Here is a 21,662-nt window from a genome sequence, read left to right on the forward strand (position 1 = left end):
TGGGCGATCTCCGGTGGGTGCAGCGGCCACGAGGTTTCTTCGTTTCTTTGTCGGGGTTTTTGATTTTTAGCTACCACTTACTTTGCACTTTGATAATTTGCCACTCCTTACATTATAATTGATCTGTTGCCATCCTTTACTTTGCACTTTGATTTTTTGCCATTTTTTCACACAAAAACAATACTTGCAAATCATTGTCATAATATATGCATAAAATAGTGGACCAAAATACCCTTGTGCTAGATCGACCAGTGCACCCGGCCGATTCAAGATTGAAATCAAATCAGGAGAGGATGAACCCATTCGCCGCCGCCGCTCTCACTGATGGCCGGCTGCTCTCCTCCAGGCCGTCGGCCGCGTCGCCGGAGTACCAGATGCTGGGTGGACGCACCACGAGGAGGGACCAGGGCGCCGCTCCAGGCCTCCGGCCCGTGGCTTGCCTGATGGTCGCTCTCGATGGGGTCGCCACGCGGGGAACGAACGTGCTACGTCGGCCCGCCTCAAGTGCATGGCTAACCACCACGCCATGCCGGTCTCGACGCAGGGAGGGCCCTAGGTGCTGCTCCGGGCTTGTGCAGGGAACACAGAAAGCCTCCCCTTGTCGAAGGCGCGCGAAGGACAGGGAGGGCGGGCTCCGGCACCGAGTAGCCCGCAGCTCGGAGGCACGCGCGACGGGGGCATTTGGGTGCTGGTTATCTTGGCAAGTTGGAGGGATAGGAGGTCGGCGACGCTGCCGGCGACGAGAAACTGGTGGCTGGGGCACGGGGGCAGGTGAGGGAGATGGGGAACGAGCTTCTCTCTGTGTCCTGTACCTGTCAATCATGAGGCAACATGGCAGGGCGAAATTTGGAAAGGATGAGTAGGAGGTCACCATGGAGCAACGTGCCGCCGGCGGAGATGGAGCAGAGCGCCCCGTTGATGTATGTAGTCGCCGCCGTCGTCTCTTATCCATGCCCCGTGAGTGGTCAATGGGGCGGGGGCAAGGGCAATCTCGGGTTTATCCGTGGGCAGTGGCAAATCTTTCAAGTCCCAAGTAAGGAATGGCAAAAAAGCAATTACGAGATAAGGAGTGGCAAATCATCAAACTCCAAAGTAAATCGTGGCAAGAAATCAAATGCCCCTTCTTTGTCGATCCGCCGTTGTCGGCGTTCGTTTCTCTTGTATTTTCTCTTTCTTTTTTTTGAGCGTGACTGCGCTGCCTATGCCCCAGCATCTATTGTTGAATATCTCGGTTGGTTGCTTTGTATACAAAGCGAGGGAAACCCTTTTTCGGCAATATGTCCGCACGCATTTGTAGATATTTGGAAGGCGGAATTTGCGAGTTGTGGTTGTAGATGCTCCAACCGTGTTCAGACTCACCGAAATTAATCCCCCCAAAAAAAGACTCACCGAAATTCACAAACCGAGATCTCGGTTTGTACAGAACGCGCTGCTGTGCTGGCCTTGCTACTTTTCCAAACCGGTGCTTGGCGGGAAATCTCCTCAAATCTCCCTCCAATTCCTCAACTCCGTCTTCCACCCCCAACCCACCGCCCCGCACCGACAATTCCGTCACCAGCGATGTACTCTTCGCTCCACGCCGCCGACTCCGACTCCGACGACTCCCTCCTCTCCGACGTATCCGCCTCCCCGACTCGCCGGTGCTCACCACCACCTCGCCCGGCACCGCCCAAGCACCGTCCCACGCCAGATCCCACATCAAAACCCAAACGCAAGCCCAAACCCAAGCCCAAGCCCGTACCCTGTTCTACCTCCGCCCCCGTCTCCGCCTCCGCCTCCGCCTCCGCGCCTCCGATTCGCGCCGCCGCCCTCTCCGACCCGCACGGCCTCGCGGCGCGCATCGCCCCGGGGTCAGCGCTCACCTCCAACGCCAGCACAGTCTCCTTCTCCTCCTTCCGCCGCCTCGTCCAGTCTCGCAACCTCTCATTCGAACCAGCCGCCGCATTCACGAACCCCGCCCCCGCGCCCGAGCTCGAGCCTGAGCCTGAGCCCGAGCCCGCGGAGATACCAAGCGCCGAGCCGTCCCCGTCCCCGGCAGCCACCCACCCGCCGCCGCAGCTCAGGCCCAAGCGGGTGCATCCCAACTCGGTTTCGGAGGTCCCTGCGGCCGCGGTTGAGCAGCCGAAGCGACCGAGAGGGGACCCCGCGGGCAACTTCGTTCGGCTCAACATCAATGGGTACGGCCGGAAGAAGTCGTTCAAGTCGCAGGCCAGGCGCCCGACGAAATACCGCTCCTGGAAGCGGCAGCAGCCCGGCGGTGGAAAGCCCCGGGCAGGTGCCGACGAGGAAGGGGATTTCGTAGCGGAGGCGCTCCTCGAGCGGGAGAAGAATGCGGCGGCAGGTGATGACGGTGTTCTTAAGATTGTCGAGGTAGCCAGAGAGGACCCGTCCGAGCAGAATCTCGAGAGCTTGCTCAGGAAGGTGTTTGGTTATGATTCGTTCCGCGAGGGTCAGCTTGAGGCCATCCAGAATGTTGTTGCAGGGGAGTCGACGGTGCTTGTGCTGCCCACCGGCGCGGGCAAGTCACTGTGCTATCAGGTTTGCAGCCAAATTTGAGTTATTGGTTTGTTACAGGCCAGTTCTGACATGATCTTGATGCTAATTTTCAGTTGCCTGCTATGATTTTGCCTGGATTAACACTGGTGGTGAGCCCATTGCTTTCCTTGATGGTTGATCAATTGAGGAAGCTCCCTGCATTTCTCCCAGGAGGCCTTCTTGCGAGTAGTCAGGTAAATGCAAAATTTTATATGCTTGCTGCTAGTCCTACTCATCATTTGTTTTCTAATATAAGTGTTATACTGTTTTATTCGTTCAGACGAGTGATGAGTTTCATGGAACATTACGGCTGTTGCGTGCAGGGGAAATAAAGGTACAGCTTTCTTAAGCGTCATTTCTGAACAGACCACTCTTGCATCAACAACTCTCTGCTTTGATTTTGCCTTATCTAGAGAATCATCCCTGCATACCTTGCAAATTCTATTTCAACACAATATATTTTGTTGATGTAGTAACAAGAATATGGATTTGAGAAACAACAATTCGTCTTAAATTCGGAATATGAACCCAATTGTCCTCACATGTTTTGCAGTAGTGACGTTAACCTATATTTTGCTTCATTATTCTGAGATAGCTTCCATTGTTTATCAGGTTCTTTTTGTTTCCCCTGAGAGATTCTTGAATGAAGAATTTCTGCAGATATTCAGGGACACACTCCCAATATCTCTTGTGGTCATTGATGAAGCCCATTGCATTTCTGAATGGTGAGTTTATATTTCATCTTAGTTCAGCTGAGAACACTAGATACTTGTTTACAGTACCGAGAAAGGTTCCGCCCTGCTTTATATATAAAGCGGAGCGAAAGCCTTTTCCGGTATATATAAAGCAACGATCACCAACAGCCCGATACAAACGCACGCCACCACAACAAACGCACACACCCAAGGCAGGATAAACAGGCGCTGAGCGCAGCAACACCACCCCTATCTACTTGTTTACAGTTGGCACTGTGATCTATCTTCATAGTTGATTTCCTGGATACAAAAATAAGAAGCTGAAATAGGTGATCTAGGATGGTACCAGTTACTGGTTTTAAATTGGTCAAATAAGTGGCCAGTCACAGTTACCAGCTATGCGAATACAGCTGAGCAAGATAACAACAACTCTATTTTAGACACACATCATTGACTAGGTAAGAAATGCTCAACAAAATTTGAATCACATAATCAGATGGGGGGCACCGATGCACCGAGAAGAAAGCTATCATCTATCTTGGACTTCATTGATATGATTAATGTTGTTATCTTAATATTAATGCTTCCTTTAGCTTTCATATAAGCAAATGCTAAATTGCTAACAACTATTTACTTTTGATTTTAAATTAGCTCTGCTATTAGACTGCATGGTGATATTTTTTCTGCTCTACCACTCTTTATCCATGCTTGCATTTACTTTTTGTGATACATTCAGTTAGTTTCATTGCTTTGTTTTCGTACTCTATTATGTACTTGCTGTTCATTTTGTAGTGTTAGTGCATCTAAGTTCATGATGTAATCTTTCATTTCTTCCCAAATGGACAGGTCTCATAATTTTAGACCTTCGTATCTAAGGCTTCGAGCATCACTACTTCGGAGAAAGCTTAATATTCAATGTATTCTTGCAATGACTGCAACTGCAACAACTCAAACCTTGCAGGAGATAGTTAATGCCTTAGAAATTCCATCTGGTAATCTCATCCAGACATCTCAAATTAGGGAAAATCTAAAGCTGTCTATCAGCATGAGTAATAACAGGTAGTTTACTCATCCTCATTACCAGAGTCTATTTAATATGGTATATATTTGAAATAAGGCGAATGAGATATGACACATTATATTGTGTCACAGGCTGAAGGATTTAATGTTGCTATTAAAGTCTTCCCCTTTTGTCAATATGAGAAGTATTATTGTCTATTGCAAATTTCAGGTTAAACTTTCTCAACCTAAAGATGGTTAACACACCTGTCCAGCTGTTATTTGATACAATTCAATACTGCATATATAACCTTTTTCGTGTTATCTTGAACAGACAGAAACGGATTATGTTTGTAAGCACTTGTGTGATAACAACATTAATGCCAAGGTTGGCATTCCATCTTTAGCTTGTTATGAGTTAGCTGCGCATACTTTTTATCTATGACATCTTCTATTTTTATAGAGCTACCATAGTGGACTTTTGATGAAAAAGAGGAGCCGGGTACAGGAGCTGTTCTGCTCTAACAAAATAAGAGTGGTATATGCTTCCTCGGTATTTCTATTTTATAAGTTGTATTACGTAGGCCAGGTGTCTAACTTTGTTTTTTCCGCCTTGAGGAAGGTTGTTGCAACTGTGGCGTTTGGCATGGGTCTTGATAAGAGTGATGTCGAAGGGGTATGAAATATATCCACATAATTATTCAAAATTACATCTGAAAACAAGAAATATTTCAGTGTTCTTTCAAATGCTCAGCTCATAACTAAAGTAAAATAGTAATTTGCTGCTAACTTGGACTGACACAATCATTCTTTCCTTTAGGTGATCCACTATAGGTTGCCAGAAAGCCTTGAAGAGTACATACAGGTAAGAACTTCATGATGTGATATACACTTATCCATTCTACTCTCTCTTCTAGAACGTATGGACATGCTCTTTCAGGAAACTGGACGTGCTGGAAGGGATGGACGGTTATCACACTGTCACCTTCTTTTTGATTCAACGACATTCTATAAGATTCGCAGTCTTTCACACAGGTGAATTAATTTTCTAAGTTATTTGTTCTCTCATCTGTATATTTCCTGTGAAATGACTCTAAGAAACCCCTTTCGGCAGCGATGGCATTGATGAATATGCAATGAGCAAATTTCTTAACCAGATATTCTCCTCTGGCAACACGATGGGGTGCATCTGTTCCTTCCCTAAAGAGTCTACTTCACGCAAGTTTGATATAAAAGAAGAGGTTTGTGCCTGTCCCATCAGCCCATGTAGTTTGTTTTCTCATTCACACATTTACCAGTGCTTAGAAAGAGTCCCCTCACAACCTTACATTATATCGAGTTAATTTGATACATTTCTGCACTTGACAGACATACCATGGAGGTTAGTGGTTGTTTGATGTCACATACAAATTTAACTATTTCCATTATAATAAATTGGATTTGCTATCTTAAATGACGGTTTTATATCTGTATTTTAGAGATGCTATCTAGCATTCATATCAAAACATCATAAACAATATTTCTTGGTCTTCTGTCTCAAGAAAATCTCATTGTTTAATCTAGGGACTAGAGCAGTTGTTCCCAAGAACAAACCAGGATCATCATTCTAAACCTTTTCTCTGAAGCAAGTAGTACCTCTGTGATATTTTCATGTCGCCTGGACATTGGCATGGTCTCTAATACACTTGTTTGACCATTACATGTTTGAACTGTACGGTACAATGAACTAGGAAGAAAATATAAAAAAGTAATGATATAAACTACTTTTGAGAACTAGCCATGACAAGGGTGCATGGAAGCTTGCTATCCATGTGCCAGAACCACGAGTTGGCCTACCCCAACTTGTTTGGGACTAAAGTCTCTGCTGTTGTTGTTGTTACTTTTGACAAATCTACTGTTTTTTTCCTGCTAGAGTTGTTTTGACCTAAATTTATCTACATAAAAACCAATTGTTGCTAGTTATATGGAGTTATGTAGAGGTGCCGTTTCCTTCTAACTTTTGAACAGTAGTGACAGGATTTATTTGAAAATTTCCTTTTTCCCTAGGAATAACTTCATTTGCTTTGCTTTTAAATTTCCTGTAAGCATTTTGGTTACTTTTTGAATAATCTGAATTGTTGGATGATCCAGCTAATCTTCAGATGAGATGATCTCCTTACAATTTCTCACTGCAGGTGCTTTTAACAGTCCTCACACAGCTGGAAATTGGTGAGGAGCAGTATCTCCATTTACTTCCTCAGTTCAGTGTTACCTGCACGCTGTATTTTCACAAGGTATATTCTTATCCGTGATCTGAGGTTTGCACCATTTGAACCAAAATTTTTTGTACTGTGCTCAGCTGAGGACCATGGTATGTGTCCAGTAATCAATGGTTAATCCACAGTTGTTGACAGCATTGTGACCTTCGCACATGATTACCATGCACATCCCATGTTCATTGTTCTTTTCATAAGATACTATGCTCTTTTTTTTTTAACTTCTCTTGATTCGCTGAATTGTATTGCTGCAGACATCACCGCAACTGCTTGCTGACAAGGATATACTACTTAGATCAATTCTAAATAAGTAAATGTTCCCTCTACTTCTGTTTTGAAGTGCTATTCTGAACTAGCTGTACCTCTCTAAGATTCTGATTCTGTATGGAAAAGCAGGTCTGAAATGAAGGATGGCAGTTATGTCTTCGAAGTACCAAGAGTAGCTAATGATATGAGGATCACAATGAATGAAGTGTTTGATCGTTTGCAAAAGCTAAAGGTTTGCCTGAACAAACCGTCATTTTTTCCAGTTAGAGTGGTGTTTTCGAGGTGTCCATGAATTCCATGGTTATCATTTACTCCCACCGTCCCATAATATAAGATGTTATTACATCCAATATGTGAGTATATTGGATGTAATAACGTCTTATATTATGGGACAGAGTATTTATGTTCAAATATGTGTCACTAAGCTTATCAAACAGCAAAACTGGAATTGCTTTTGAGCTGATTTCAGAATCTCACACTTAATTTCGTATTTCTTTTAGTTGAATCACTGGTTATATTTTGTTTGCTGCACATAAGGATTTAATTTCAAATACGTAGTGGGTAACCAGCTGGATGCTTCGATCTTTGTTCCTTTGTTTCCTGTAACTTTTTTCTTGAACACATATCAAAATGCTTGTTCTTGTCATTAAGAAGAGGATGGCCATGAAAATCAAACCAAAACAAAAACCTAAGCAAAACACAATATGACAAAGAAAAGAGAAACCAACTAAGATAGGTCAGGTTAGGCCAAAACTGAGACAACAGCTGATTCGACCTTTCTAACTTCGTTTTCTGTATTAGTTGCATTTTGGTACCTAACTCCCCCCACATTTCAAGAAGATTAATAGCTGGCCGTATTGTACCTAGGTATGGACAGTGTACTTAGTATAGTACCTAGCATCTGTAGCAACTGAGTAGTAACTAACAGTTGCTATGCCCCCATGATTATGTTGCTACAGAAACCATGTCTGGCCTCAAGATGCGACCCAATAGAAGCAGTAGGACAGATGTACCGTTTATTTTGTTTTGCTTCCTTTTTTGTTTTTGTTTTGCTTTTGCTTGGTTTTGTTGGCTGTACGAATGGTGGAATTTCAATGTTTTTTTTCTTCTAATGCAAAACGATGTGCGTTTAGGTGCGTATTTGAGAGAAAAAATATCGCTATGGAAACATATATGTTACACCCTCTGTTTCTAAATATAAGACGCCCAATTGGTTCAAGTTAAACTGCCAAAACGTCTTATATTTAGGAGCAAGGTAGTAGATCATTTCAGCCCTGCTATGGATTGCAGTAATTTGCCACCAATAGTCATTGACTGTATTTGCTTTAGCTAATTGCTATACACACACTATTGCTACAGAAAATGGGCACACTTGATATAGCCTAGTTTTTCTGTTATGTATATCATGTTACTTATGATCACACTTCCATGTCCTAGCAAATATTTTCATTATCAGTTGTGCTGTGGCACTTGTTGCTTATCGCTGTTCTAGTGTAAGATCTTTTGGTCATGTAGTTACAGGCTTATGGCCTGGTATAGCTCGAGGTGACTTGCTAAAATACTGTGTTTTTGGAATGATATCATCGTCTGTTCTCTATTGTCTTTATCCTGTTGCACCGCTTCTATGTTATGCTCCTTATGTTATGTAACATTTAATTATGTCTTCTGTAAATCAGTTTTCAGGAGAACTATCTTATGAATTGAAAGACCCAGCCTACTGTTATATGATCTTAAAAAGGCCAGATGACTTGAACACTCTTTCAGCAAATCTCACAAAATGGCTTTCTGAAGTAGAAAACTCAAAGGTGGTAAACAGTTTCTTAAGCCCTTCTAAATAAGTATATCTTGTCATACAATATTGTCCTTCAAATTGTAGCTGCAGATCATCAGTATATACATAGTACTATTTGTTAGAGGTAGTAAATTATGTACTCAATAGGCTTTTATCAATGGTAGTTTCGTCTCAGTTATTCATATCAACCGATTGCTGATGCTTGCTGTTTAAACAGATCAGGAAACTAGATGCTATGTTTGCTCTGGCGGACTTTGCTGTCAAAGGCTGTAAAAAGACAGATGGCTGTTCTGGTTCTGAGCACACCCCGTGCATCCAGAAGAGGATTATACACTACTTCAGCAAAAAGGATGGCACGCCAGATGATGATTACTGTACTCCCCTCCGCAAGAGCAGGTTTGCGTGCTCTCTTCCCGCAGAACTCACCAGAGCATTTGCTTCTTACGCTGTTCCGTGCTAAGTTTTATCTGACGGAACATTTGATTTTGCTTCCTGCAGCACGTTCTTGCAATCCGATATAAAGGTAAGAACTAACACCATGATACATTTTCCACTGTGATTGGTAATGATGCTACAGGCCCGCCTGACAATTTCTTAACTGCGCTGCCAGGTATTCCTCCAGAGCAATTCGTTTGCCAAATTCACCCCGAGGGCCGTCGCGAGGATTATGCACGGCATCTCCAGCCCGGCTTTTCCAGCTGCTACCTGGGCCAAAAACCACTTCTGGTCTCTCTCTTTCTCCGGACGCATTTTGTTATACTCCCTCCGTTCCGAATTACTTGTCTTGGATTTGTCTAGATGCGGATGTATCTAGACTCATTTTAGTGCTAGATACCTCTGTATCTAGACAAATCCAAGACAAGTAATTCAGAACGGAGGGAGTATATATGTATAGCTTGTCTTTCCACCGATTTAGCTCATGGGCTGAAGTTTTTTTTTTCCTGATAGGGAGCGCTATATGGAGGTTGATTTTCCAGTGGTCATAGAAGCCGCCAAAGCAGAGCTGGTTAAATTCGTTGGAAAGGGTGAATAATGCTACAAGCAAGCAATCAGAACCGTTGTCTAAGGTTTTGCCAGGCTGTAGAGTACGTACATACATAAGAATGAAGTTTGAAACCCGGAACCGGATAGAAATTTAACCAGAGAAGGTTCGTGCCCACTCCCATGTACACACTCCAATAGTTGTTATTATTCCGTATGCCCAACGCTGATCGCCGTTGCTTTCATAAATATGCAGAGGCGCTTGGAAAAAAAAGTGTTTGCAGCAGAGGGGACAGCATCCACGTCGGTGTGAAGTACCTATGCAGGCAAACCACGCGGGCCTTTCAGTCAAGCTGTCTATGTAAAATAGCGGGCCAGCCAGGATCAAGAGGCTTGAGCAGAAACATTGTTGTAAAGGAGACGCGGGACATTTTCTGATTAAAGAAACAAAGAGAAACCAGTGATATACTAGGTCGACAGATGAGAGGGTTAATGTGTTATGCTTATATGTGCTCCCTCCAGTGTCAAAAAACCAGTAAGAATCTGATGTAAAACTAACTTGTAAACTTGTGATTCTAATATTTACTTAGCAGCATCAGCCGAGTCTTGGTCGCTGTTGTTGGAGTTGACTGGCCAACCAATCAGCAGTTGGGTGGCTTCATTACATTTGCCGTTGTCAGCTCCGATCTGAGCATTGGTGGTGGGCAGCTTCATTGCATGCCGTGCCGCCGTCGCATATTCGCATATGCTCCGGGTAGCACGGTGCGGGTCCTGGCAGCGCGCCCCTATCATTCTTGGCGTGAACCGATCCATTCGTTGAACGTGCAGTACGAGCTTGAGGCGGTGCGTCCTGCCGCGTTTGTCCGGTAGATCCACTTCTCAATTGATTGCGTCCTCCCATCACTCCACCGGTGGGAGCGCACGGCTTTGGCTGGAACACCGTGTCCTGTGTAGCGAGATACGAACCATGGGGGCCTAGCCATGGTGTTTATCATGTCGCTTGCAGAGAGAGGCAATCGGTGCATGCAATCAGATTGCAGATTTGCACCTTCCGACACGGCACGGGAGACAAGGCGTGCACACAGCCATATACCCAACACATCCAAATCGAATGCCCCAGCGAACCAACCTGTGGTTGGATGGTTAGAGGGAATTGTGATATCCTCAGCCCACTAGGGTTCAAGTCCTGGTGCTCGCATTTATTTCTAGATTATTTCAGTATTTCCGGCGATGCGCATACATTGAAAGAAGACGTTTTTGTCAACAACGAGGTAACTTCGTAAATTTCAAAATAATATGCCGGCTCAATATTTCGAAGGTGCTCATAGGAATAAGGTATGCGTGTATATGTTCATACGAGTGAGTGTATGTACATGTATATGGACGCTTGCGTAAAAAAACGAATGCCCCAAACTGAAATCGTGGCAATGTCACGGTATCTGGACAGCCGATGGACCAGCGGCCCCCCACCTCAAGCAACACGTAAGCCGGGTTGCTGTTGCACCGGTGAACACGTAGCTGTCTTATAATTACGCGAGCTACCAGATTGATGCCGTACTCGAACCACCTCAACACTTGACGGCCGCGTGGCATATTCGCGCGGCTCAAATCTAGCGACCCGAAGCATATTCATCCACGAGTAAGGCCTTTTGGTTTCAAGGAGTTTCATAAAAAATCCAGAGGATATGATTTTTGTAGGATTGTTTCCTTTAAAGCTTTTTCGTTTATAGAAATGGATTTCTATTCTTACATAGGATTGGTTTCTATCCTTCATATTTTATAGGAAAATAAAAATGAGCTTAAACTCAATGAAAAAATCTCTTTGGTGTCAATCAAATGACATTTTGTTTCCTATTCTTACTCCTAAGATTTAACATGTCATCTTATTTCCTACAAAATTCTTATTCCTATGATAATCCTATCCTATAAATCAAAAGAGGCCTAATTGTTCGTTCACCCACTCTATCCATCCTAGCCAGCCGTCCGTAACGGAGGGACCACCACGTCAGGCGGCCGGGCCCGTGCCGTTCCAACAGGGCAACGAACGAGGAACGACTCTCCCGTGTTACGGAATCCAACCCGAAAAGCAATATTCTGTGCTCGCGTCGGTCGATCTCCGTGGGCCGTAACGCCGAAGACTAGTAGAAGGAGGAGTAGCTCGGGCGGCGAGCATCCACGCACGCACGCAGAATTTACCAAAGCACACAGAAGGAGAACGAGAGGGAGAGGGGAAAAGCCGACGGCAGAAGGAACGCGAAGCCATCCCCTCCCGTTGCTTCCTCGCGCCGAACTCGAATCCTCCCCCTCGCGCCGTGCCAGAGGGCTCCGCCGGAGATCGATCGAGGGGACGCGGCCCGAGCCGGAGATGGTCGCCGCCGTGGTGAACTACCCGCTCGTCGCGGGGCTCCTCGCCTTCGCGGTCGCGCAGTCCGCTAAGTTCTTCACCACCTGGTGAGCTAGTTGCCTCCCCTCAACTCCCCTCCCCTCCCCCGCCCCGCGTTACAGTTCTCGCTGATGGTTTGGCTCCGCTCCTCGGGCTGCTGCTTGTGTGAGCATTGCTGAGCCGGTGGCAGCGCGTGTGATTTCGGTGGTCGCGAGTTCGTAGCTTATCTGCTTAGCGCGAAGGTGAACGGAGATTTGGATTTGAGACCTGCTAGGAATGAGATTTGACTAATTTTATTTAGGCTGTTTTTTTTCCCTTCATTAATAATTCGGCGGATCAGTTGCGTACATAGGCTGTGGATCCTCGCGAAGCTTAGCGAGATCTTCCTCTTATTTTTGCGTTTCGCTTCGCTGTGGTAGTATGATCTGCGTAGACTGCTTCTGAAACCAGCTATTCATGAACCACTAGCAGAGTACTTTGTCAACGAGGCAAACGGAAATGCCAGATATGCCACGTGGTGTGGGAGTTGGACGAATGCTTACAGTTACCCAACTAGGACAAAAAACGTGCCAGAAGTTTGTGTACTTGCTCGGTATGTTTTCGTCTGGAAGCAGTGGATCACATTAGTCATGAGGTTTTAGCTATTAATCCGAGAGCATTTTAGGGTCATTCGGATGGTTTGGTGAGGCACTTAGAGGCCTGTTTTTTTCACATGCATTCTGGTTCTACTGCCAGATTAGGGTTGTATTTGTGATTTCTGAAGCAAATTACCTGTGTTTCCTTATTTTGGTTCTAATGCCACTCAGATGTTTAATCTACTTTGTGATGATCCTTCCCATAAGAGTTATGTATGTTCGCTGCAAAGCGTGGCTTTGTTTTTGAACTTTAAAGAGTGTCTATTGGCAAAGTAAGTGACAAAATTAACTCTCGATTTCCTGATAATTTAAGCAAAATTGTTGGTACTAAACTATGGACACGAAGCCCTACCCTCAGTGGCAGTGCTAGATCTGTGACCCTGTTTTTTATGAATATTTTTTAAGAGGATTGTAGACAATTTGTGATGTCAGTTTTTTTAAGAAAAGGGGTTGCCCCCTGCCCCATTTTTATTTAAAATGATGTGATGTCAATTTACATCACCAATCGTGTGTAAAGCCACCACAAATTGACCCACACATCCAGAGGGTATCGACTTATAGTAACTGCACATTACCATTTGCTGTCTCATGCAGTATATAATTCAAAATAAGAAAACCAATTGTTTGGGGGCCATTTGAACATGTGCAGACACCTTTATTCGATAAAAACGAGTTTTTATTGACTCAATAACATGCACAAACACCTGAATATGCATCAGGGCAGAAATTTGAGAACACCCTGTGGAAGTTGATCGCTCATGTCTGCCTTGTTATGTACTCCCTCCGTTCCAAGCTGTTGTCGAATCAGCGACAACTAATATGGAACGGAGGGAGGATGATGTGTAGTAGCATGTAAGAGGTGGCTTTCCATTTCTCTAACTGTATATCTATCTTCAAGCTGGTGCCTTGGTATATATGATGTTAGTAGTATGTAAGAGGTGGCCTTCCATTTCCTTAACTGTATAACTATCTTCAAGCTTGATTTGGGATTGGGGCAAGGATTGTGTTTCAAATTGCACTCCTGCAAACCCATATAATTTTTGGAATCAAACTTATTAAAGAAGCATGGGTAAACTGGTAAAAAACATGCTAAAATGTTGCTTATCACTATCCTACTGTATGCATTTGGTGTTCTCTAAATCATTTTTTGGGGTTTTTATGTAGGTATAAAGAGAAGCGTTGGGATGCCAGGCAATTTATAGCTTCTGGAGGGATGCCATCATCACATTCAGCCACAGTGACAGCACTTGCAGTGTCTGTTGGTATCCAAGAAGGCTTTCGTAGTGCTACATTTGCAACTTCAGTGATACTTGCATGTGTGGTGAGTACACGCTTGAGATTCTTTATTATGTACTCATATATTATAAGCAGATGATCTTAAGACTTGACTACTTCTATTGCATTAATATCCTAATATAGAGGATACTATCAGAGTATTTGCATTCATTTGTTTGCTTTCGTCTTTATTTATCTCTTCTGATTTCATGCGATACTTTGCACATTGCTTTTGAAATTTGCTGCTGTATGTTGCGAAGCTATTGCTTAACAGCACTTTCCTGGCAGCATTCATAGTTCACAGCCTCTAAACAGTGATATATAATAATGATGCACTTCGACATGAAAGACATGTATGCCTAAAACCTTTGGTTTTTTTTGTAGGTGATGCATGATGCTTTTGGTGTTCGGTTGCATGCTGGAAAACAGGCAGAGGTTTGTCAGTCTCATCCTAAAAGGTCTTGGGACTTGTGGTGAAATAGCATTATGCACTAGCATGGGAGGCTGCCTAGTGGCTGTCCTGATTATAAGCTAATAAGCATATGTTTTCTATCTATAACTAGCATACAGTCTTTTCACATAGGACTGCTGTTTGATTTCTATTATCTCACTTGAGGTTTATCAATTGAATCACAATTGCACATATACTTACATTCATTAGATTGCATTAGACTTTTTCAGTTTGCTGTACTCAAATCAAGGATACACAGTGATTTGCTAGGTTTTCATAATGCTGGAAACAACACTTAAAAGACCTGTATGTAAAAATTACAGCTAAATGGTTATCTGAGATTGAGATTGTTCTGTTGTTATGCATGTTCAATGTGCAGTAAGTTACGCATGCAGTATGAGGAGCATGCATAAGTGCATAACTAAGGATATGCCCCTGAAATTGGCCACTATCTCTATGTTCGGCTGAATGATATATGCCTTGATTACCTTGAACATTTGATAAACAGTTGATGAGTATCCTTAGACTATATGTTTGGCCTGGACTTGATTAACTACTTTTTCACTAACGTGTGAACAGGAAATTTAGATAATGAAAATTGTATGTTTAGAAATCCCCATTGACATATACTCCCTCAGTTCCTAAATATAAGTCTTTTTAGAGATTCCAATATGGACTACATACGGAGTAAAATGAGTGAATCTACACTCTAAAATATGTCTATATACATCCGTATGTAGTATATATTGAAATCTCTAAATGGACTTATAATATTTAGGAACGGAGGGAGTAATAATAAAGAAAGGACCCTGATAAGTACCGAACGTCAGGTACGAGCACATGGCAACTCCGAACGTTTTCGATGGCAAGTTTAGTTATGCGAGGATGCCAAGGCAACTTTTGTGCTTCAGTTTATGTTTGACAGAAACTTGCCGTGTCACTGGAATTTGCCATCCTTGCGTGACTGGAATTGCCATCGAAAAACGTCAGGGCGGGAGTGCCACACACCTGACTTGTGGCACTTATCATTTGGGTAAAAGAAAAGAAGCATAGAAGTGTGACGTCATTTTCTTGCAAGAGATAATTTTGTCCTGTTTACCCAGTCCTATCATCAGTTATGGTCTTTCAAACTTTGTGTGACACTGAAGCAAGATGGAGACTAATATTGTTGATGCAAATCCTATCAGGTGTTGAACCAAATTGTCTACGAGCTGCCTATAGAGCATCCACTGGCAGAGACAAAGCCATTGCGTGAAATTCTTGGACACACAGTCCCTCAGGTTAGCTCACATGCTTTAGCTTCCATATCTTGATGTTTGTGGTCTTGCAAGTTAAGGAAAATGTGATTGTCGATATATGAAGCAGAAAAGTATAGAAGATTAACTACTAAAAATCCTTTCAAGAGCATCATTTTGTGAGCAAATTCAACGGTTCTCAAATAATTCATATCGAAAGATATTTATTATCTGTAGCATGCTCCAAAGCTGCAATTATTGAACAGTTTCATCATATGATATAGCAAACTTCTTTCAGGAGCAAATACTTAGAATGCAAATGACATCTCATAAGTTAATTGGGACAAATAATTGCTCATCTCGGAAGATTGGCCATTTCTCTTGTCAGATATATTATTTCGATAACAATGATTAGCTGATATGCGTGATATGCTGGATGTAAAAACACTTTTTTTAACATGTCAGGTGGTGGCTGGTTGCATCCTTGGAATCCTCACGGCTGTGATCATGCTCTTAGCTCTGGGGAGTTACACTTAGATTTCGGCAATATTTGATCATCAGATATCACATCGCCGATCTTGTAAAGCATAAAGAAAAAAGCTCATCTTTGATGTAATGTGTGAAAGTGGCCTGTCCATGCTGATGCTACAAAGTCTTAACTGATTTAGATCTGCGCTGTAGGATAGTGGGTCGTAGCTTCAGTTGGTGCTGTATATCTGAGATGTTTGCTGTCGATTAGAACCTCCTCGTGTTGAATGTTTGCTGTACAACTAGCAGTGATATACTGATATGTAGCTTGAGAAGTGATGGTTCTGAATAGTTGATACCACGTCATATGCTCCACTTTCTGGGTACACAATTATTATGTTTGCCTTTTTTTTTGAACTCAATTATTATATTTGCCTTTGATCCAAAGAGTAAGAATATGACACAGAAAATCTAACGCAACTTTTCATAGTAATTCTGCTCTCTCTCTCTCCCAGATGATTATTGTGTTTAAGCAACACAGCCAACTTAGGTAGTACTATGTATTTATTTCTCCGACAAGTATTTTCGGACGGTATGTATTTATTTCTTCGACTATTTTGGGACGGATGGAGTATGTATTTGTGTATGCATGGACGGATGGAGTATGTATTTGTGCATGCATGTGGCAGCGTTCTTAATCTAGATTCCCAGTCAGAGCTTGGATGGCGTCCCTCTGGGATGGTGCACCACGATGAGGCCGTAGGCATCCAGTGTGAGGAAGTCGTCCAGCTCCGGCGCGACGCACTGCCGGATGAAGACCCTGCCAGCCTCCGCGTAGCGCCCCCGGCGGAACCTCTCCGCGCCGACCTCTGCCTGGACCCTCGCCATCTCCTCCTCCACGACGCGCGCGAGCAGCTCCGGCGTGGCTCGGACCGCCACGCCGCCGGCGTCGAGCACCGCGCCATGGCGGAGCCACTGCCAGTTCTGCACGCGGCTGATCTCCGCGGTGGCCGCGTCCTCCATGAGGTTGTACAGCGGCACGGACCCGGACCCGCCCAGCCACGCCGCGAGGTACTGCACGCCGACCCGGGTGTTGAGCCGCAGCCCCTCCACCGTGCGCGTACCCCGCGGCGGCTGGATCAGGTCCTCCTCCGTGATGGCGTCGACGGGTGCCGCCGCGTCGATCTGGTTAGACTTCCCTCCGAGGTGGCCCTCGAAGACCTCCCGGATCGCCGGGATGAGCCCTGGGTGCGCCGCCCACGTGCCGTCGTGCCCCGCGCGCACCTCCCTCAGCTTGTCCCTGCGCACCAGCTCCAGCGCCGCCTCGTTCGCCGCCGCGTCGTCCTTGATCGGAATCTGAGCCGCCTGTCAAATTGAATCAACACACATGTGATTGCTTGCATCGATCACTTGAGGAGCGGAGAATGAGCTGGGGATGAACGAGCGCTTAGTTAGTTATAGTTACCATGCCGCCCATGGCGTGGACGCGGCGGCGGTGGCAGGTGCGGATGAGGAGGTGGGAGTAGGAGCGCATGAAGTGCTGCGCCATGCCGACGAGGGCGCGGTCGGGGAGGAGGCGGTCCGGGTGGGCGCGGAACGTCTTGACGTAGCTGAAGATGTAGTCCCACCGCCCGCAGTTGAGCCCCGCCGAGTGGTCGCGCAGCTCGTGCAGGATCTCGTCCATCTGGAACACCGCCGGCAGCGTCTCCACCAGCACCGTCGCCCTGATGCTCCCACGCTCGATCCCGGCCACCCTCTCCGCCCTCTCGAACACGCCGTTCCATATCCTCGCCTCCCTGCATGCATGTACGCTCGATCACATCAGCATGAAGGACGAGCCATCACGGAATGGAGCTGTAGTGCTGTACCACGTGTCACTGCGCGGTACGGTACCTGGAGTGCTCCATCTTGGGGAGGTAGAAGAAGGGGCCGAATCCGGCGCCCTGGCCGGCGCGGAAGGCGGCGTGGCTGTGGAAGAAGTAGAGCCCGAAGTCCACGAGGCAGCCGATGGCCGGCTCGCCGTCGATGAGCACGTGCGCCTCCGGCAGGTGCCAGCCGCGCGGCCTGACGAACAGCTTCGCGGTGCGCTCGTCGAGCTTGTACACCCGGCCGCCGCGCGCCGCGTCGCGGAAGCTTATGGTGCCGGCCACGGCGTCCCGCAGGTTCACCTGCCCGCGCATCAGGTTCTCCCACGTCGGCGCCAGCGCGTCCTCGAAATCAGCCTGCCACGTCCACGTCACGTTTTTCAATTTGGTACATGTACGTACGTTGGGTCCTGGGGCTGCACTTGCACGTACGTACGGCTACGCGCGCTTACCATGAAGACCTTGGCGCCGGAGTTGAGCGCGTTGATGACCATCTTCCTCGGGTCGGCGGGGCCGGTGATCTCCACGGTCCGGTCCGCGATGGCCGGCGGCACGGGCGCGCACGCCCAGTCTCCCTCCCGGACGAACCTGGTGGACGGGTCGAACCGCGGCAGCTCGCCGGCGTCGTAGCGCCGCTGGGCCTCACGCCGGCGCTCCATGGCGTACCTGACGGGGCCGCGGAACTCGCGCTGCAGGCCGGCCACGAAGGCCAGCGCGTCGTGGGTCAGGATGGCCGCGAACTCCGGGTCGTAACGGCCGCGGATGTCCACGCCCTCCGGCGTGTCGTAGGACGGCGCCATCGCCGGGGTGGTGTCGTGCAAACTGGGCATTATGTTTGCGTGAGCAGAGCACTGCGTATGTAAGCGGGGATGATGGGAGTGTGCAGCTCGAGCTCGACGAGTGGAGCAGATATATACGCGCGGCAGGGGGGCGCCGAGACCAGTTTAAGATTTGAAGCTGTATTCGATGGCGTCATATGTGTGCAACTTGTGTACTCGAAGTGGCTACATCAAGCGTCGCATGTGCATGGATGATGAAGATGAATGACGAAGAACTCCGAACAGAAACGTGGTTGTTACGATAAGGCAGGCACGCTGCGCCGGTGTTTTTGGCTGTAGCCTTGCGCATCAGCGCGCATGGCATCGGGTAGGCGTGGCTTGTTTCTTTGGCGCACCGGGGAGATGGTTTTACCCGTCGCGCGTTGGCCGTTTCTGTTCATGTTCTTATCCATCTGCTCGGTTCGGGTTGAGGCTGGAGGAGGAGGGAGAGCCGTGCCGCCATGGGCCAACTGTGCGGCTACGGTGTTCTTCAAATGTAGAAGAACTCTATTGTAGGAAGATCTAACCTTTTTTTGGGGGGGAATAATACTTGTATTACTCAAAAATCATGTTCTTACAATCATCTCGGGCAATCGACAAAACCTCCTCCGGGCCTGAACCGACCCATGTAATTATCCGACCCTCGACTCTAGCAAAACTAGCTAGTTTATCACTCGTTTTACTTTGACAACGAGGAAAAAGAGTAATACAAGAATTCTGAAGATTCAGTAAGTACTTTATTTCCACAACCAACGATGCATAGATTGACTGATCCAACTCTTCACTTGAAATTATAGCCACTGCGGTGCTCGAGTCCATCTCGACTTTGATCGCAAGGTCCGATCGTTGAATCGCAAAAGACAATCGTTCCATACATGCGCACAACTCCGCTTCTAAGGCATCCTTGCATGAGAACAAGGCTCTGCAAGCTGAAAAAATGAGAGTGCCGACGTTATCACGTAAGATCATCCTAGCGCCCGCTTCTCCTTCCAAAGAAAATGCTCCATCGGTATTCAATTTAACCCATTCAGGACGTGACGGCTTCCAAGCTGTGTCCTGTACAGGAGCCTTCCCCTGAGGTGTAGCTAGATCATAAGATATACTACCTTTTCCTTTAACTGGATCACACTGTTCAAAGTTATAAAGGGGTGCGCCAAGGTGACCCCTTCTCACATTTCCTGTTTAATTTGGCTGTGGAAGTTCTGTCTAAAATGGTCTGTAATGCTCAGAAAGAAAAGTTGCTTACTGGATTGGCACCAGACCTCGTTGAGAATGGGGTGGCCATCCTTCAGTACGTTGACAATACAATTATATGCTTTGAACATGACAGGGAAGCCCGATTAATCTGAAACTTACGTTATATATGTTTGAGCTTATGTCGGGGCTAAAGATTAATTTCCAGAAAAGTGAAATCCTATGCATTGGGGGGGGGATGATGATACACTAGCCTTTATTTCAGAGCTTTTCAATTGCCAAATAGGACATTTTCCGATGAAATACTTGGGAGTTCCAGTCAGTCATTCGACTCTTCGTAACCTGAACTGAAACTTTGTGGATGAAAGATTCCTGAAATGTTGTGAATCATGGATTGGTAATGCAGCCTCATTCGGTGGGAGGCTTATTCTCCTTAGTTCCTCTCTTACCGGAATTGTATATTTTTATATGTCCATGTTTTTGATCCCTAAGATGATTATTGACACGTTGGATAAACACTGTAAACGTTTCTTTTGGCAAGAACATGAAGGGCGAAAGAGATACCATTTGGTGAAGTGGACTAGAATCTGTAGATCTAAGAGTAAATGGGGGCTGGGGGTGAAAGACCTTCGGAGACAAAACATCAGTGTACTCACCGAATGTAACACCCACGATGCGGCTATATCTCCCACGTGTCGGAGCACGACTTAGAGGCATAACTGCATAGTAGGCATGTCGCAAGAGGGGTAATCTTTACACATCCCATGTACTGAATAAGAAAGGGATAAAGAGTTGGCTTACAATCGCCACTTCACACAATACATAAATATAGCATTACATCATCCAGAATACAATCAAGGTCCGACTACGGAACCAAATAAAGAAAGACAACCCCAAATGCATAGATCCCCGATCGCCCCAACTGGGTCCTCTACTGATCGTCCGGAAAAGACACATAGTAATGTCCAGAATCCTCGTCGAACTCCCACTTGAGTTCGGTCGCGTCCCCTGCACTGGCATCATCGGCACCCGCATCTGGTTTTGGAAGTAATCTGTGAGTCACGGGGACTCAGCAATCTCACACCCTCGCGATCAAGACTATTTAAGCTTATGGGTAGGAAAAGGTAGTGAGGTGGAGCTGCAGCAAGCACTAGCATAAATTGTGGCTAACTTATGCAAATGAGAGCGAGAAGAGAAGCAAAGCACGATCGTGAACTAGAAGTGATCAAGAAGTGATCCTGAAACTACTTACGTTCAAGCATAACACGAGACCGTGTTCTCTTCCCGGACTCCGCCGAAAAGAGACCATCACGGCTACACACGCGGTTGATTCATTTTAGTTAAGTTAAGTTTCAAGTTATCTACAATCGGACATTAACAAATTCCCATATGCCCATAACCGTGGGCACGACTTTCGAAAGTTCAAAACCCTGCAAGGGTGTCCCAACTTAGCCCATCACAAGCTTTCACGGTCAACGAAGGATATTCCTTCTCCCAGGAAGACCCGATCAGACTCGGAATCCCGGTTACAAGACATTTCGACAATGGTAAAACAAGACCAGCAAAGCCACCCGATGTGCCGACAAATCCCGATAGGAGTCGCACGTATCTCATTCTCAGGGCATAATGGATGGGCAAGACGTCGGGTTGGCATAAACCCTGGTTTCCCGGGGGCGCCGAACATCACCCGGTTTGGACCAACACTCAGAGGAGCACTGGCCCGAGGGTTTAAAATAAAGATGACCCTTGAGTCCGCGGAACCCAAGGGAAAAAGGTTTAGGTGTCAAATGGTAAAACCATTGTTGGGCCTTGCT

The 21,662-nt window shown here is 46.0% G+C and overlaps 3 protein-coding genes across 3 annotated transcripts; 2 read left to right on the forward strand and 1 right to left on the reverse strand.

The window, feature by feature from the left end:
* Positions 1-1,474: 1,474 nt before the first annotated feature.
* LOC125538785 (ATP-dependent DNA helicase Q-like 5) lies at positions 1,475-10,119 on the forward strand. The gene is made up of 21 exons (XM_048702072.1): positions 1,475-2,538; positions 2,610-2,729; positions 2,816-2,869; positions 3,148-3,260; positions 4,077-4,289; positions 4,383-4,461; positions 4,564-4,617; positions 4,693-4,767; positions 4,852-4,905; positions 5,050-5,094; positions 5,170-5,264; positions 5,344-5,470; positions 6,404-6,502; positions 6,739-6,794; positions 6,881-6,983; positions 8,428-8,556; positions 8,761-8,939; positions 9,042-9,066; positions 9,154-9,269; positions 9,492-9,691; positions 9,781-10,119. The coding sequence occupies exons 1-20, from the start codon at positions 1,561-1,563 to the stop codon at positions 9,574-9,576; spliced, it is 2,799 nt and encodes a 932-aa protein (XP_048558029.1). The 5' UTR covers positions 1,475-1,560; the 3' UTR covers positions 9,577-9,691; positions 9,781-10,119.
* Positions 10,120-11,628: 1,509 nt separating this feature from the next.
* Positions 11,629-16,346, forward strand: LOC125538787 (uncharacterized membrane protein YuiD-like). Its single transcript, XM_048702075.1, has 5 exons — positions 11,629-11,975; positions 13,707-13,863; positions 14,202-14,252; positions 15,456-15,548; positions 15,969-16,346. The coding sequence occupies exons 1-5, from the start codon at positions 11,890-11,892 to the stop codon at positions 16,038-16,040; spliced, it is 459 nt and encodes a 152-aa protein (XP_048558032.1). The 5' UTR covers positions 11,629-11,889; the 3' UTR covers positions 16,041-16,346.
* Positions 16,347-16,429: 83 nt separating this feature from the next.
* LOC125538786 (malate synthase) lies at positions 16,430-18,903 on the reverse strand. Its single transcript, XM_048702073.1, has 4 exons — positions 18,289-18,903; positions 17,865-18,193; positions 17,437-17,767; positions 16,430-17,336 (listed from the first exon to the last, which is right to left on the reverse strand). The coding sequence occupies exons 1-4, from the start codon at positions 18,664-18,666 to the stop codon at positions 16,683-16,685; spliced, it is 1,692 nt and encodes a 563-aa protein (XP_048558030.1). The 5' UTR covers positions 18,667-18,903; the 3' UTR covers positions 16,430-16,682.
* Positions 18,904-21,662: the final 2,759 nt, after the last annotated feature.

The sequence above is a fragment of the Triticum urartu genome, chromosome 2 (assembly GCF_003073215.2).
Source record: "Triticum urartu cultivar G1812 chromosome 2, Tu2.1, whole genome shotgun sequence".
NCBI lineage: Eukaryota > Viridiplantae > Streptophyta > Magnoliopsida > Poales > Poaceae > Triticum > Triticum urartu.

Bases quoted from the DNA above. Each gene is read 5' to 3' on its own strand.
- LOC125538785 (XM_048702072.1), top strand. From the start codon at position 1,561: ATGTACTCTTCGCTCCACGCCGCCGACTCCGACTCCGACGACTCCCTC. The intron at 8,557-8,760 runs GTGGTAAACAGT...CTGTTTAAACAG, and splicing joins CTGAAGTAGAAAACTCAAAG to ATCAGGAAACTAGATGCTAT. The intron at 8,940-9,041 runs GTTTGCGTGCTC...TGCTTCCTGCAG, and splicing joins ACTCCCCTCCGCAAGAGCAG to CACGTTCTTGCAATCCGATA.
- LOC125538787 (XM_048702075.1), top strand. From the start codon at position 11,890: ATGGTCGCCGCCGTGGTGAACTACCCGCTCGTCGCGGGGCTCCTCGCC. The intron at 14,253-15,455 runs GTTTGTCAGTCT...AAATCCTATCAG, and splicing joins ATGCTGGAAAACAGGCAGAG to GTGTTGAACCAAATTGTCTA. The intron at 15,549-15,968 runs GTTAGCTCACAT...TTAACATGTCAG, and splicing joins TTGGACACACAGTCCCTCAG to GTGGTGGCTGGTTGCATCCT.
- LOC125538786 (XM_048702073.1), bottom strand. From the start codon at position 18,666: ATGCCCAGTTTGCACGACACCACCCCGGCGATGGCGCCGTCCTACGAC. The intron at 18,194-18,288 runs GTAAGCGCGCGT...TGGACGTGGCAG, and splicing joins CCGGCGCCAAGGTCTTCATG to GCTGATTTCGAGGACGCGCT. The intron at 17,337-17,436 runs GTAACTATAACT...TCAATTTGACAG, and splicing joins TCCACGCCATGGGCGGCATG to GCGGCTCAGATTCCGATCAA.